The 15,293-nt window shown below is 36.1% G+C and overlaps 1 protein-coding gene across 1 annotated transcript in view; it reads right to left on the reverse strand.

Moving 5' to 3' along the window:
• Window positions 1-15,293, reverse strand: part of TTC6 (tetratricopeptide repeat domain 6) — a 199,394-nt gene that overhangs the window by 64,150 nt on the left and 119,951 nt on the right. Inside the window, exons 8-9 of the mRNA XM_065871682.1 lie at window positions 7,024-7,113; window positions 4,845-4,919 (exon numbers count right to left, since the gene is read on the reverse strand). Of these exons, the coding sequence (XP_065727754.1) occupies window positions 4,845-4,919; window positions 7,024-7,113 (165 nt within the window). The remainder of the gene's footprint in view (window positions 1-4,844; window positions 4,920-7,023; window positions 7,114-15,293) is intronic.

A 15,293-nucleotide genomic window follows, 5' to 3' on the forward strand; every position in this document is an offset into this window, starting at 1 on the left:
CCGTGCACCACAACGAAGAGTAGCCCCCACTCACTGCAACTAGAGAAAGCCTGCACACAGCAATGAAGACCCAATGCAGCCAAAAATAAATAAATAAATAAAATCAATTTGTAAATCTATTTTCAAAAGCACCTTAACAATATTGAATTTCTATACATAGTATTCAATTATTTTCAATTCAATACTTACAGGCTTAAATAACAGAATTTCAGCCTAATATTCATTTTATCTAATCATTAGAGAACCAACTTCATTTTTAATAATAATATTAATATAATACATTAATAAATAATTTACAAGAATTATGCATTAGTAACTTGAAACTCTAACAACACTCATTACTAATAAAAGAGAGAGCAGTTCCAATCCTTTCATACAGCATTTCTTGCCTTTTGAGCTATTGTCACTAAATTAACTACATTTAACTTTCCTAGTAAATAATAATTCGTTACAGAAAAATTTTTCTTTATAGTGAATATAGGCCCAAATTCCAAATATAACAATTCCATACAAGCTGGTAATATACTTTAAGATGTACTAAAGTGCAATAGGGATATTGACCCTCTGTGACTTACTATATATACTTCCCCCATCTCAAGAAATTGTATTCAACTCAATATGTAATTAAAATAGAGAATAGAGAAATACAGACTATAGAATATATGTATGTATATGTATATATCAAGAAAAACAAACACATACGTATGTACCAAGAAAAAGTAGAACAGCCTGAAAAAAAGTAGAATGTAAGATTTTCATATTCCCCACTTGCTGACTAGCTATGAATTATGCAGCTCTGTAGAACACTTAAGAAGGAATTACTGACAGAATCTATAACTATAAAGCAGAACTACCAGGTAGGTTTGGGTTTTTTGTTTGTTTTCCAGCTTCACTGAGATATTACTGACATATAACATATATAAACTTAAGGTATGCTGTGTAATGATATGATAAACATATATACTGTGAAATGATTACCACGATAAGGTTAGTTAACACCCCAATCCCCTCATATAATTACCATTGTTTTTGTGTGGTGATAACATTTAAGATCTACTCTTTTAACAACTTTCAAGTATATAATATAGTATCGTTAATTATAGTCACCATGCTGTACCTTAGAGCCCCAGAATTTATCTTATAAATGAAGGTTTACACCCATTGACAAACATCTCCCCATTCCTCTTCTCCTGCCCCAGCCCTTGCAACCACAAGTCTACTCTATGTTTCTATAAGTTATGCTTTTTAGATTCTACATATAAGTAAGAACAGTATTTATCATTATACTTTTTATTATGTAAGTTTCAGGTGTACAACACTCTCATTCAACATCTGTATATACTACAAAGTGACCACCCGCAAAGTCTACCATCCATCACCATTAAACTGACCCCCTTCACCCCTTTTCCTCACCCCGCAAGCCCCCTTCTCCTCTGGTAACAACAATCTGTTCTCTGTATCTATGAGTTTCTTTTGGTTTTGATTTGTTTATTTATTTATTTTGGTTTTGTTTCATTTTAAATTCCACACATTAGTGAAATCATATGACATTTGTCTTTTTCCTTCTGACTTATTTCACTTAGAATAATACCCTCAAAGTCCATCTATGTTGTCACAAGTGACAAGATTTCATTCTTTTTATGGATGAGTAGTAGTCCATTGTGTGTGTGCATGTATATGTATAAGACACACACACACCCCACTATGTATGTATGTGTGTGTGTATATATATATATATATATATATATATATATATATATGCGCCACATCTTCTTTATTCATTTATCCATGGATGCACACTTAGGTTGTTTCCATATTTCAGCAATTATAAATAATGTTGCAATGAACATAGGAGTGCATCTTTCTTTTCCAATTATTGTTTTCATATTCTTTGGATAAACACCCAGAAGTGGAATACCCAGATCACATGATAATTCTATTCTTAATTTTTTGAGGAACCTCCATACTGTTTTCCATAGTGGCTGCACCAATTTACAATCTCACTAACAGTGTAAGAAGGTTCCCTTTTCTCCACATCCTCTCCAATACTTGTTATTTCTTGCCTTCTGGATAATAGCCATTCTAACAGGTGTGAGGTAATAGCTCACTGGTTTTGGTTTACATTTCCCTAATAATTAGTGATGTTGAACATCTTTTCATGTGCCTGTTGGGCTACCTGTATATCTTCTTTGGAAAAATGTCTATTAAGGTCCTCTGCCCAGGGCTTCCCTCGTGGTGCAGTGGTTGAGAGTCTGCCTGCTGATGCAGGGGACATGAGTTCGTGTCCCGGTCTGGGAAGATCTCACATGCCGCGGAGCGGCTAGGCCCGTGAGCCATGGCCGCTGAGCCTGTGCGTCTGGAGCCTGTGCTCCACAATGGGAGAGGCCAGAACAGTGAGTGGCCCGTGTACCACCAAAAAAACCCCAAAAAACAAAAAAAAAACAGACACAGAGACCAATGGAACAGAATCAGAATCTCAGAAATTATCCCATGCATATATAGTCAACTAATATTTGACAAGGGAGCCAACAATACTCAATGGTGAAAGTATAGGTTCTTCAATAAACTGTCCTGGGAAAATTGAATATTCACATGCTAAAGAATGAAATTGGACTCCTATCTTACACTACACACAAAAATTAACTCAAAATGAATTAAAAACTTAAATGTAAGACCTGAAACTGTAAAACTAGAAAAAAACCACAGGGAAAAGTTCCTTGATGTTGGTCTTGGTGATGATTTTTTGGATATGACACCAAAAGCACAAGCAACAAAAGCAAAAATAAACAAGTGGGACTACATCAAACTTAAAAGCCTCTGCACAGCAAAATAAACAATCTGCAGAATGAAAAGGCAACCTATGAAATGGGAGAAAATATTTACAAACCATCTATCTCATAAGGAGTTAATTCCAAAATATGTAAGAAACTCTTCCAACTCAATAGCAAGAAAAAGAAACAATCCAATTTAAAAATGGGCAAAGAAACTCAGTAGAGATTTTTCCCAAGAAGATATGCAAATGGCCAACTGGTTCATGAAAAGGTGCTCAATGTCACTACTTATCAGGGAAATGCAAATAAAAATCACAGTGAGATATCACCTCACACCTGTTAGAATAGCTATTATCAAAAAGACAAGAAAGAAAAAAAGACAAGAGACATCAAGTGTTGGTGAGGCTGTGCTGGAAGTGTGAGTTCAAGTGTTGGAACTCTTGTACACTGTTGTGGGAAATGTAAATTGGTACAGCCACTATGGAAACAGCATGGAGACTCTTCAAAAAATTAAAAATAGAACTACTATATGATCCAGCAATCCCACTTCTGGGTATATAGCCAAAGGAAATGAAATCAGGATCTTGAAGATATCTCCACACTCCCATTTTCATAGCCACATCATTCATGATAGCCAAGATATGGAAACAATCTACCTATCAACAGATGAATGAATAAAGAAAATGTGATATAGATATAGATATAGATATACATACACAATAGAATGTCATTCAGCCATAAAAAAGAAGGAAATCCTGCCACTGGCAATAACATGGATGGACCTTGAGGACATTCTGCTAAATGAAATAAGTCAGATAGAGAAAGAGAAATACTGTATGACCTCACTTATATGTAGAATCTAAAAACAAACAAACAACAAAAAAAAACCCTCATAGATACAGAGAACAGATTCATGGTTGCCAGAGGCAGGGAGTAGGAGATGGGCAAACTGGGTGTAGTGGTCAAAAGGTACAAACTTAGTTATAAAATAAATAAGTCCTGGGAATGATTTAATGTACAGCATGGTGATTACAGTTAAAATACCATATTGTATATTTGAAAGTTGCTAAGAAAGTAGCTCTTAGAAGTTCTAAGCACAAGAAAAATGATGTAAATATGTGGGATGATGGATGTTAACTAGACGTACTGTGATGATCATTTCACAATATACACAGGTACCAAATAATTATGTGGTACATCTGAAACTAATATAATGTTATATTAATATATATGTTATATTATATGTGTTATATATATTAATATGTTATATATATTAATATATAATATATATATATTAATATATAACATATATGTTATATGTCAATAGAAAAATCTTAAGGATGGTGTCAGTGTACAGGGATACAAGACAGAACAATCAAAAAGTTGGTAAGAAAGAAGAACACCAGAAATGCAATAGGAAGCAGGCTAAAGTTAAGCAGGTTAAAAGCAAGTTAGAAGCAAGTAACATGGAGAATCAAGGAAGCTGAGTGTCAGATTTCAGAGAGAAAAACAAAAGCTGGGAGCTATTTGCCAATGCCACTAAACGTAAGATCAGCACTCAAAAACGCTTATGGATTCTTGTTGCAGAGGAAAGTCCATTGCGTTTGGTAAGAGAAGGTGTGGGTTTAAGTACTAGCTCTGCCACTTATCACTTTCTGACCTTTGCTTTTTCATATATAAAACAAGGATAGTATCTATCTCATCTTCCCTCTTATCAGGATATTGTGTAGCTCAAGACCAAACTGGAATAGAGTCCATGAAAATGTATTAACACTGTGAGCCCAATGCAAGTGTAGATCAATATTATAAGTGACTTGATTTATAATATACCAAGTAAAGTCAAAGTATGAATATGAGACACTTCCAAGAGATGTTGAAAATCTTCAATTGGCACTATGAACAACAATCTTACAGGGGCTACCAAATACACAGTTGAATCCAAAATTTCAGTCAACTCTGGATGAATCAAGTGATCACATTATTTCAGGAAAGCCAACAAAAAGCATAGGTGGTGATTATTACTAGAAATGTAAACATTTCTTTTGAATAACAAAAACTGAAAAATTATCATACCTTTAATTGTGGAGATTGCATGCTGAAACCTTTTTGGATATTTTCAAATGAGGCTGATTTTCTTAGGAAAAACATCTGTGAAATAATCAAATGACAAATATACACTGACTCTAGACACTATTTGGTAAACTAAAATATCATATGACAATCGGCTAATAATAACTGTTTAAGTAAATTAATGAAATGCAGAAACACTAATTAAAATACAGGCTCTTACTGATTTTGTAATCACTGACTTCAGATGGGAGCAGAGCTTAAAATCCATCAATTAATTTTGAAAAGTGTATAATAATGGAAGCTATCTTATTTTTTTAATTCAACATATATAACAAACACTAAAGTTTCCAGAAAGTAGCACAGGTGTGTGTAAATGTGCCATAGATATGCTGGGCCATTAATCCTCTTAGCCCTGGGGCTGCACTAGTGGGACCTGGAGTGGCTACTGTTCCTCCTACTTTTCAGTGGCTACTGAACAGTCTCCTTTAAATCATGAGCAACCTCAACCTTTTACCCCGTAAGGCCACACAAATATTATTACTTGCTATGAGAACTGTTATACTAAAAGAGTTGTGAAGTACTAACATACCAAATAGAGTAGAAAGTACAAAAAAACTTACCTATTTCATGTATGATGGTGGAAACAGACATAAAGAAGTAACTATAATCCAAAGCAGCTGTAACAATGACTGTAAAGATAGCATGAATCAGGTGCAAAGAGAGCACAGGAGAGGTGGAGGTCAATTAAGAATGGAAAGGAACCTGGATTGACCAGCTTGAAGAGGCAGCATTAGGGCTGGCCTGTAAAAGGTAGTGACATTTCCATAAACTGAGAAGGGGTTGAGAACATCCCAGGCCAACGGAATAGCCTAAACAAGCACAGAGAAGTGTCAAGGTGCTGGGATTTTAGTCCCCAAGGACTCTGGTGCAGGCAGAGTACAGGGTACCTGGGGGTTACATGGAAGCAGAAGCATAATGGGAGGTAAGATAGAAAATATAGTCAAGGCCAGGTTATGAGGCTTAGTTAAGCACTCTGACTTTGATAGGTGGAGTTATTCAGTTTGTTGAGATTGAGTGTTGTAATTACACCTGTGTTTTAAGAACATTGCAGGGGACAATAGGGAAGATGGATTAGAAACAGCCGTTAAAAACAGTAATATCTGACAGGTAGGTATAAGTAATGCTACTAGAGTAGTCCATGCATTCCAAACTAGAAAGTGTCATTTGTTGGTTCAATTATGTTTTTAAGTGATGGTCACTGTTCTAGGTGCTGTGGATAAAACAAGAATGATATGACCCCCATATCACTCAGACTAATGAAAAATAAAAAGATAAAACATATATGAGGACAAATATTTAATAAGCAATAATGATATATGTTAAAAACAGCAAAAGTGATCTATATTAAATAGAAATATTACTCCAAAAATAAGTATTACCTGACTGTATGGGGAATACAGAAGGTGGCACAGACACATATTAAACCTAGTGTAACTGACCAGAATGGGGATTTGACTTGTCCTAGGTCAATAAGGCTCCCTACTACGTGACACTCAGCATCCCAAGATATCACCAAGGGGAGTAAGGGCTGAAGGCCTTAAGGAAAGAAAAATAAAACCCTTTCTTGTTTGTCCCTCATAAAGTTCAAGATATTTATTAAACCACTAATATAAATTTCATACCTTTCTTCTTCCCTCAATTGCTATCTCTTTTCTCTCCAATTGTGTTTATTAATTAGTTTATTTAGATACACTGTAGGGATAATAATGTCATGGGCATGAGTCCAATCACCATTTAGAGAATTCAGTTTTACTCTGTTTCATAGCCATAAACAATTCCCTCCCTGCATTTGGTCAAAAGATTCATAAACATGTTCCTTTGATCATTTAAGACCTGGGCAAGCAGTGATAAATAAGTGCAAACCCAGACATTTTAGGAATTTTAGGAAAACTCACAGCAGATATCCTGCTATTGATTAGTAAATAACATCTTCTGAGTGTCATAAAGACCACAGATTTGAAAGAGGAAACATGTTCTCTGCAAAGACACTAGTGAATATTCTGAGGCATTTCCCAGAATGAGGAAGCATCAAGAAATTATTTCTGAAATCGCTAGAAATAATATCTGAACTGTAGTCACATAAAGCCACCAACCCATAATTTAGAATAAAAATTATACTTACCCTAGAACATCTATGTTGATTTAAAGTAATGACACTTTCCTTGTTTTCAGATGTAAATTTCTCAAATAAAATTCTGCTTGCTTGCACACTCTGTGATTAAAAAAAAAGACAACAGTTTTAAGCTATATAGTGGAATACTTTTAAAAGCCTATGATTACTGTTGCTTCATAGTATAACATTACCAAAAGAGCAATATACAGGAAAGGTAGAATTCTAGAAAACACCAGAGATGCATCAAAGTCTGGCTGCAGACTAAGTATTTGGCCAAAACCCACAGTTTGGCTTTGGCATTGGACTTTAGCCACATAGATACTTCTACATTATTTCTGACATCCCTGGTCTTAGGAGCAATCAATGATCCTGTGACGTCATAGGTTGGCATTGAATCTCTTTAGTATATAAACATCAGTATTATGAACAAAACATATCATTTGGAGTTACTGTCAATATGCAACTCTTCACTGACAAATACAAGTAAGCATTCTAAATATTAATTGGAATGAAAATTTCCTTAAATGCTTTATACTTTTAACTCAGTCAATTAAATTATATAAATATTTATTGTTGTAAGGATTGTTACAATAATTATGATTATTATTAAATGTGGTACTTCTCTATCTTGTAATCAGAGATTTGGATATATAGAAACAACTACAAGACCTAAGTTTCATAGCCTGGTGGATACATGATGAATAAAATCCTTCCACTGCTTCGTTTGCTGAAATTTTTAGGTCTCCACTAACATTTCAAAAATTCTAAATATTTATTCAATAGAAAATCAACTTTTAAAAGTATCATGTAGGGACTTCCTTTGTGGTCCAGGTGTTAAGACTCAGCGCTCCCAATGCAGGGGGCCTGGGTTCGATCCCTGGTGGGAGAACTATGATCCCACATACCGCAACTAAGCCTGTGCGCTATAACTAGAGAAGCCCGTGTGCCACAGAGCCTGCATGCCACAACAAAGACCCAGCGCAGCCAAAAAACTAACTAAATAAATAAATTTTTAAAAAGAGTATCATGCAGTTATCACTGAGAATGGAACAGATATGCAGACGGCTATGGGTAATTTAGAAATCTAAATACATTGAATTTTTGCTCATCCTCTCTGTTGTATTTATGGAAAGTAGTTATAGCACAATATAAAAGAATTACTAGACATTGCAGAAAGATACCTGGTCACTTTCATCATTATTCTTCAAAGACAAACTATGTGACACACAAGAGATTTTGGAACTATTTTACCATATGCTTGCACAAAATATTCAAATATGATGGAATAGCAGCTATTACATACTTAAAACAATGCTTTTAACAGTAACAAGGAAAAATTTTTAACACTGCACTTTATAGATATCAGAACAGCAGAACCTACTAACAATCAATGATTGCTTTTTAAAAAGAGAATGTGGAAGGAGACCTTCAAGATGGTGAAGGAATAGGATGTGGAGATCATCTTCCTCCCCACAAATACATAAGAAATACATCTACATGTGGAACAACTACTACAGAACACCTACTGAATGCTGGCAGAAGACCTCAGACTTCCCAAAATCTGGGTCGCTGACAGGATCTTGGTCCTCCGGCCAGGTGTCAGGCCTGTGCCTCTGAGGTGGGAGAGCTGAGGTCAGGACATTGTTCCACCAGAGAACTTCCGGCTCCATGTAATATCAAATGGCAAAATCTCTCCCAGAGATCTCCATCTCAATACTAAGACCCAGCTCCCCTCAACTGTCTCCAGCACTGTAGCACCAGCAAGCTAAAGTGCTGGACCCCCTAGGCCAAACAACTGGCAAGACAGGAACACAACCCCACTCATTAGCATAAAGGTTGCCTAAAATCATAATAAGGTCACAGAAACCCTAAAACGCACCACCGGATGCATTCCTGCCCACCACAAAGACAAGATCCAGCCTCATCCACCAGAACACAGGCACCAGTCCCCACCACCAGGAAGCCTACACAACCCACTGACCAACATTAGCCACTGGAGGCAGACACCAAAAGCAACAGGAAGTACGAAACTGAAGCCTGCAAAAAGGAAACCCCAAACACAGTGGGTTAATCAAAATGAGAAGAGAGAGAAACACACACCAGATGAAGGAGCAAAATAAAAACCCACAAGACCAAACAAATGAAGAGGAAATAGGCAGTCTATCTGAAAAAGAATTCAGAGTAATGATAGTAAAGATATCCAAAATCTTCAAAACAAAATGGAGAAAATATAAGAAATGTTTAACAAGGACCTAGAAGAACTAAAGCACAAACAAACAATGATGAACAACACAACAAATGAAATTAAAAATTATCTAGAAGGAATCAATAGCAGAATAACTGAGGCAGAAGAATGGATAAGTGACCTAGAAGAAACAATACTGGAAATAACTACTGCAGAGCAGAATAAAGAAAAAAGAATGAAAACAATTGAGGACAATCTCAGAAACCTATGGGACAACATTAAATGCAACAACATTCAAATCATAGGGGTCTCAGAAGAAGAAGAGAAAAAGAAAGGGACTGAGAAAATATTTGAAGAGATTATAGTTCAAAACTACCTTAATAAGGGAAAGGAAATAGTCAATCAAGTTCAGGAAGTCCAGAGAGTTCCATAGAGGATAAATCCAAGGAGAAACATGCCAAGACACATATTAATCAAACTATCAAAAATTAAATGCAAAGAAAAAATATTTAAATCAGCAAAGGAAAAACAACAAATAACATACAAGAGAATCCCCATAAGGTTAACAGCTGATCTTTCAGCAGAAACTGCAAGCCAGAAAGGAGTGACAGGACATATTTAAAGAGATGAAAGGGAAAAACCTACAACCAAGATTACTCTACCCAGCAAGGATCACATTCAGATTCCATGGAGAAATTAAAACCTCTACAGACAAGCAAAAGCTAAGAGAATTCAGCACCACCAAACCAGCTTTACAACAAATGCTAAAGGAACTTCTCTAGGCAGGAAACACAAGAGAAGGGAAGGACCTACAATAACAAACCCAAAACAATTAAGAAAATGGTAACAGGAACATACATATTGATACCTTAAATGTAAATGGATTAAATGCTCCAACCAAAGGATATAGGCTGGCTGAATGGATACAAAAACAAGACGTGTATATATGCTGTCTACAAGAGACCCATTTCAGACCTAGGGACACATACAGAGTGAAAGTGAGGGGATGGAAAAAGATATTCCATGCAAACGGAAATCAAAAGAAAGCTGGATAGTAGAGTCATTTTCACAATGTTGATTCTTCCCATCCAAGAACATGGTATATCTCTCCATCTATTTGTATCATCTTTAATTTCTTTCATCAGTGTCTTATAATTTTCTGCATACAGGTCTTTTGTCTCCTTAGGTAGGTTTATTCCTAGATATTTTATTCTTTTTGTTGCAATGGTAAATGGGAGTGTTTTCTTGATTTCACTTTCAGATTTTTCATCATTAGTATATAGGAATGCCAGAGATTTCTGTGCATTAATTTTGTATTCTGCTACTTTACCAAATTCATTGATTAGCTCTAGTAGTTTTCTGGTAGCATCTTTAGGATTCTTAATGTATAGTATCATGTCATCTGCAAACAGTGACAGCTTTACTTCTTCTTTTCCGATTTGGATTCCTTTTATTTCCTCTTCTTCTCTGATTGCTGTGGCTAAAACTTCCAAAACTATGTTGAATAAGAGTGGAGAGAGTCGGCAACCTTGTCTTGTTCCTGATCTTAGTGGAAATGCTTTCAGTTATCCAGCATTGAGGATGATGTGTGCTGTGGGCTTGTCATATATGGCCTTTATTATGTTGAGGAAAGTTCCCTCTATGCCTACTTTCTACAGGGTTTTTATCATAAATGGGTGTTGAATTTTGTCAAAAGCTTTCTCTGCATCTATTGAGATGATCATATGGTTTTTCTCCTTCAATTTGTTAATATGGTTTATCACATTGATAGATTTGCGTATATTGAAGAATCCTTGCATTCCTGGAATAAACCCCACTTGATCATGGTGTATGATCCTTTTAATGCGCTGTTGAATTCTGTTTGCTAGTATTTTGTTGAGGATTTTTGCATCTATGTTCATCAGTGATATTGGCCTATAGTTTTCTTTCTTTGTGACATCCTTGTCCGGTTTTGGTATCAAGGTGATGGTGGCCTCGTAGAAGGAATTTGGGAGTGTTTCTCCCTCTGCTATATTTTGGAAAAGTTTGAGAAGGATAGGTGTTAGCTCTTCTCTAAATGTTTGATGGAATTCACTTGTGAAGCCATCTGGTCCTCGGCTTTTGTTTGTTGGAAGATTTTTAATCACAGTTTCAATTTCAGTGCTTGTGATTGGTCTGTTCATATTTTCTATTTCTTCCTGATTCAGTCTTGGCAGGTTGTGCATTTCTAAGAATTTGTCCATTTCTTCCAGATTGTCCATTTATTGGCATAGAGTTGCTTGCAGTACTCTCTCATGATTTTTTTTATTTCTTCAGTGTCAGTTGTTACTTCTCCAAAAAATCTACAGATTCAATGCAATCCCTATCAAACTACCACTGGCATTTTTCACAGAACTAGAACAAAAAATTTCGCAATTTATATGGAAACACAAAAGACCCCGAATAGCCAAAGCAATCTTGAGAACGAAAAAAGGAGATGGAGGAATCAGGCTCCCTGACTTCAGACTATACTACAAAGCTATAGTAATCAAGACAGTATGGTACTGGCACAAAAACAGAAAGATAGATCAATGGAACAGGATAGAAAGCCCAGAGATAAACCCACGCACATATGGACACCTTATCTTTGATAAAGGTGGCAGGAATGTACAGTGGAGAAAGGACAGTCTCTTCAATAAATGGTGCTGGGAAAACTGGACAGGTACATGTAAAAGTATGAGGTTAGATCACTCCCTAACACCATACACAAAAATAAGCTCAAAATGGATTAAAGACCTAAATGTAAGGCCAGAAACTATCAAACTCTTAGAGGAAAACATAGGAAGAACACTCTATGACATAAATCACAGCAAGATCCTTTCTGACCCACCTCCTAGAGTAATGGAAATAAAAACAAAAATAAACAAATGGGACCTAATGAAACTTCAAAGTTTTTGCACAGCAAAGGAATACCTAAACAAGACGAAAAGACAACCCTCAGACTGGGAGAAAATATTTGCAAATGAAGCAACTGACAAAGGATTAATCTCCAAAATTTACAAGCACCTCATGCAGCTCAATAACAAAAGAACAAACAACCCAATCCAAAAATGGGCAGAAGACCTAAATAGAAATTTCTCCAAAGAAGATATACAGAATGCCAACAAACACATGAAAGAATGCTCAACATCATTAATCATTAGAGAAATGCAAATCAAAACTACAATGAGATATCATCTCACACCAGTCAGAATGGCCATCATCAAAAATTCTAGAAACAATAAATGCTGGAGAGGGTGTGGAGAAAAGGGAACACTCTTGCACTGCTGGTGGGAATGTGAATTGGTTCAGCCACTATGGAGAACAGTATGGAGGTTCCTTAAAAAACTACAAATAGAATTACCATATGACCCAACAATCCCACTACTGGGCATATACCCTGCGAAAACCATAATTCAAAAAGAGTCATGTACCAAAATGTTCATTGCAGCTCTATTTACAATAGCCCGGAGATGGAAACAACCTAAGTGCCCATCATCGGATGAATGGATAAAGAAGATGTGGCACATATATACAATGGAATATTACTCAGCCTTAAAAAGAAATGAAATTGAGCTATTTGTAATGAGATGGATAGACCTAGAGTCTGTCATACAGAGTGAAGTAAGTCAGAAAGAAAAAGAAAAATACCGTATGCTAACACATATATATGGAATTTAAGAAAAAAAAGGATGTCATGAAGAACCTAGGGGTGGGACGGGAATAGAGACACAGACCTACTGGAGAATGGACTTGAGGATATGGGGAGGGGGAAGGGTGAGCTTTGACAGGGCAAGAAAGAGTCATGGACATACACACACTAACAAACGTAGTAAGGTAGATAGCTAGTGGGAAGCAGCTGCATGGCACAGGGATATTAGCTCGGTGCTTTGTGACAGCTTGGAGGGGTGGGATAGGGAGTGTGGGAGGGAGGGAGACGCAAGAGGGAGGACATATGGGAACATATGTATATATATAACTGATTCACTTTGTTATAGAGCAGAAACTAACACACCATTGTAAAGCAATTGTACCCTAATAAAGATGTTAAAAATAAATAAATAAATAACAAAGTAATTCTTTCTCAAAAAAAAAAAAAGAAAGCTGGAGTAGCAAATCTCATTTCAGACAAAATAGACTTTAAAATAAAGACTATTACAAGTGACAAAGAAGGACACTACATAATGATCAAGGGATCAATCGAAGAAGAAGATATAAAAATTGTAAATCTTTATGCACCCAACATAGGAGCACCTCAATACATAAGGCAAATGCTAACAGCCATAAAGGAGGAAATCGACAGTAACACAATCATAGTAGGGGACTTTAACACTCCACTTTCACCAATGCACAGATCATCCAAAATGGAAATATTTAAAGAAACACAAGCTTTAAATGATTCATTAAACAAGATGGACTTAATTGATATTTATAAGACATTCCATCCAAAACCAACAGAATACACTTTCTTCTCTAGTGCTCATGGAACATTTTCCAGGAGAGATCATATCTTGGGTCACAAATCAAGCCTTGGTAAATTTAACAAAATTGAAATCATGTCAACTATCTTTTCTAACCACAACTCTATGAGACTAGATAACAATTACAGGAAAAAAATTTGTAAAAAATACAAACACATGGAGCTAAACAATACACTACTAAATAACCAAGAGATCATTGAAGAAATCAAAGGGGAAATCAAAAAATACCTAGAAACAAATGACAATGAAAACACGATGACCCAAAACCTATGGGATGCAGCAAAAGCAGTTCTAAGAGGGAAGTTTATAGCAATACAATCCTACCTTAAAAAACAAGAAACATGGGCTTCCCTGGTGGCACAGTGGTTGAGAGTCCGCCTGCCGATGCAGGGAACACGGGTTCGTGCCCCGGCCCGGGAGGATCCCACATGCCGCGGAGCGGCTGGGCCTGTGAGCCATGGCCGCTGAGCCTGCGCGTCCGGAGCCTGTGCCCCACAGCGGGAGAGGCCACAGCAGTGAGAGGCCCGCGTACCGCAAAAAAAAAAAAAAAAACAAGAAACACCTCAAATAAACAACATAACCTTACACCTAAAGCAATTAGAGAAAGAAGAACAAAAAAACCCCAAAGTTAGCAGAAGGAAAGGAGTCATAAAAATAAGATCAGAAATAAAGGAAAAAGAAATGAAGGAAAAAATAGCAAAGATCAATAAAACTAAAAGCTTGTTCTTTGAGAAGATAAACAAAATTGACAAACAATTAGCCAGATTCATCAAGAAAAAAAGGGAGAAGACTCAAATGAATAGAATTAGAAATGAAAAAGGAGAAGTAACAACTGACACTGCAGAAATACAAAGGATCATGAGAGACTACTACACACAACTATATGCCAATAAAATGGACAATGTGGAAGAAATGGACAAATTCTTAGAAAAACACAAGCTTCTGAGACTGACCAGGAAGAAATAGAAAATATAAACAGACAAATCACGAGCACTGAAATTGAAACTGTGATTAAAAATCTTCCAACAAACAAAGGCTCAGGATGAGATGGCTTCACAGGTGAATTCTATCAAACATTTAGAGAAGAGCTAACACCTATCATTCTCAAACTCTTCCAAAACATAACAGAGGGAGGAACACTCCAAAACTCATTCTATGAGGCCACTATCACCCTGATAACAAAACCAGACAAAGAGATCACAAAGAAAGAAAACTACAGACCACTATCAATGATAAGCGTAGATGCAAAAATCCTCAACAAAATACTAGCACACAGAATCCAGCAGCACATTAAAAGGATCATACACCATGATCAAGTGGGGTTTATCCCAGGAATGCAAGGATTCTTCAATATACACAAATCAATCAATGTGATACACCATATTAACAAACTGAAGGATAAAAACCACATGATAATCTCAATAGATACAGAAAAAGCTTTCAACAAAATTTAACACCCATTTATGATAAAAATCTGCCAGAAAGTAGGCATAGAGGGAACTTACCTCAGCATAATAAAGAACATATATGACAAACCCACAGCCAACATCGTTCTCAATGGTGAAAAACTGAAACCATTTCCTCTAACATCAGGAACAAGACAAGGGTGTCCACTC

Source organism: Phocoena phocoena, chromosome 2 (genome assembly GCF_963924675.1).
Source record: "Phocoena phocoena chromosome 2, mPhoPho1.1, whole genome shotgun sequence".
Classification (NCBI taxonomy): domain Eukaryota; kingdom Metazoa; phylum Chordata; class Mammalia; order Artiodactyla; family Phocoenidae; genus Phocoena; species Phocoena phocoena.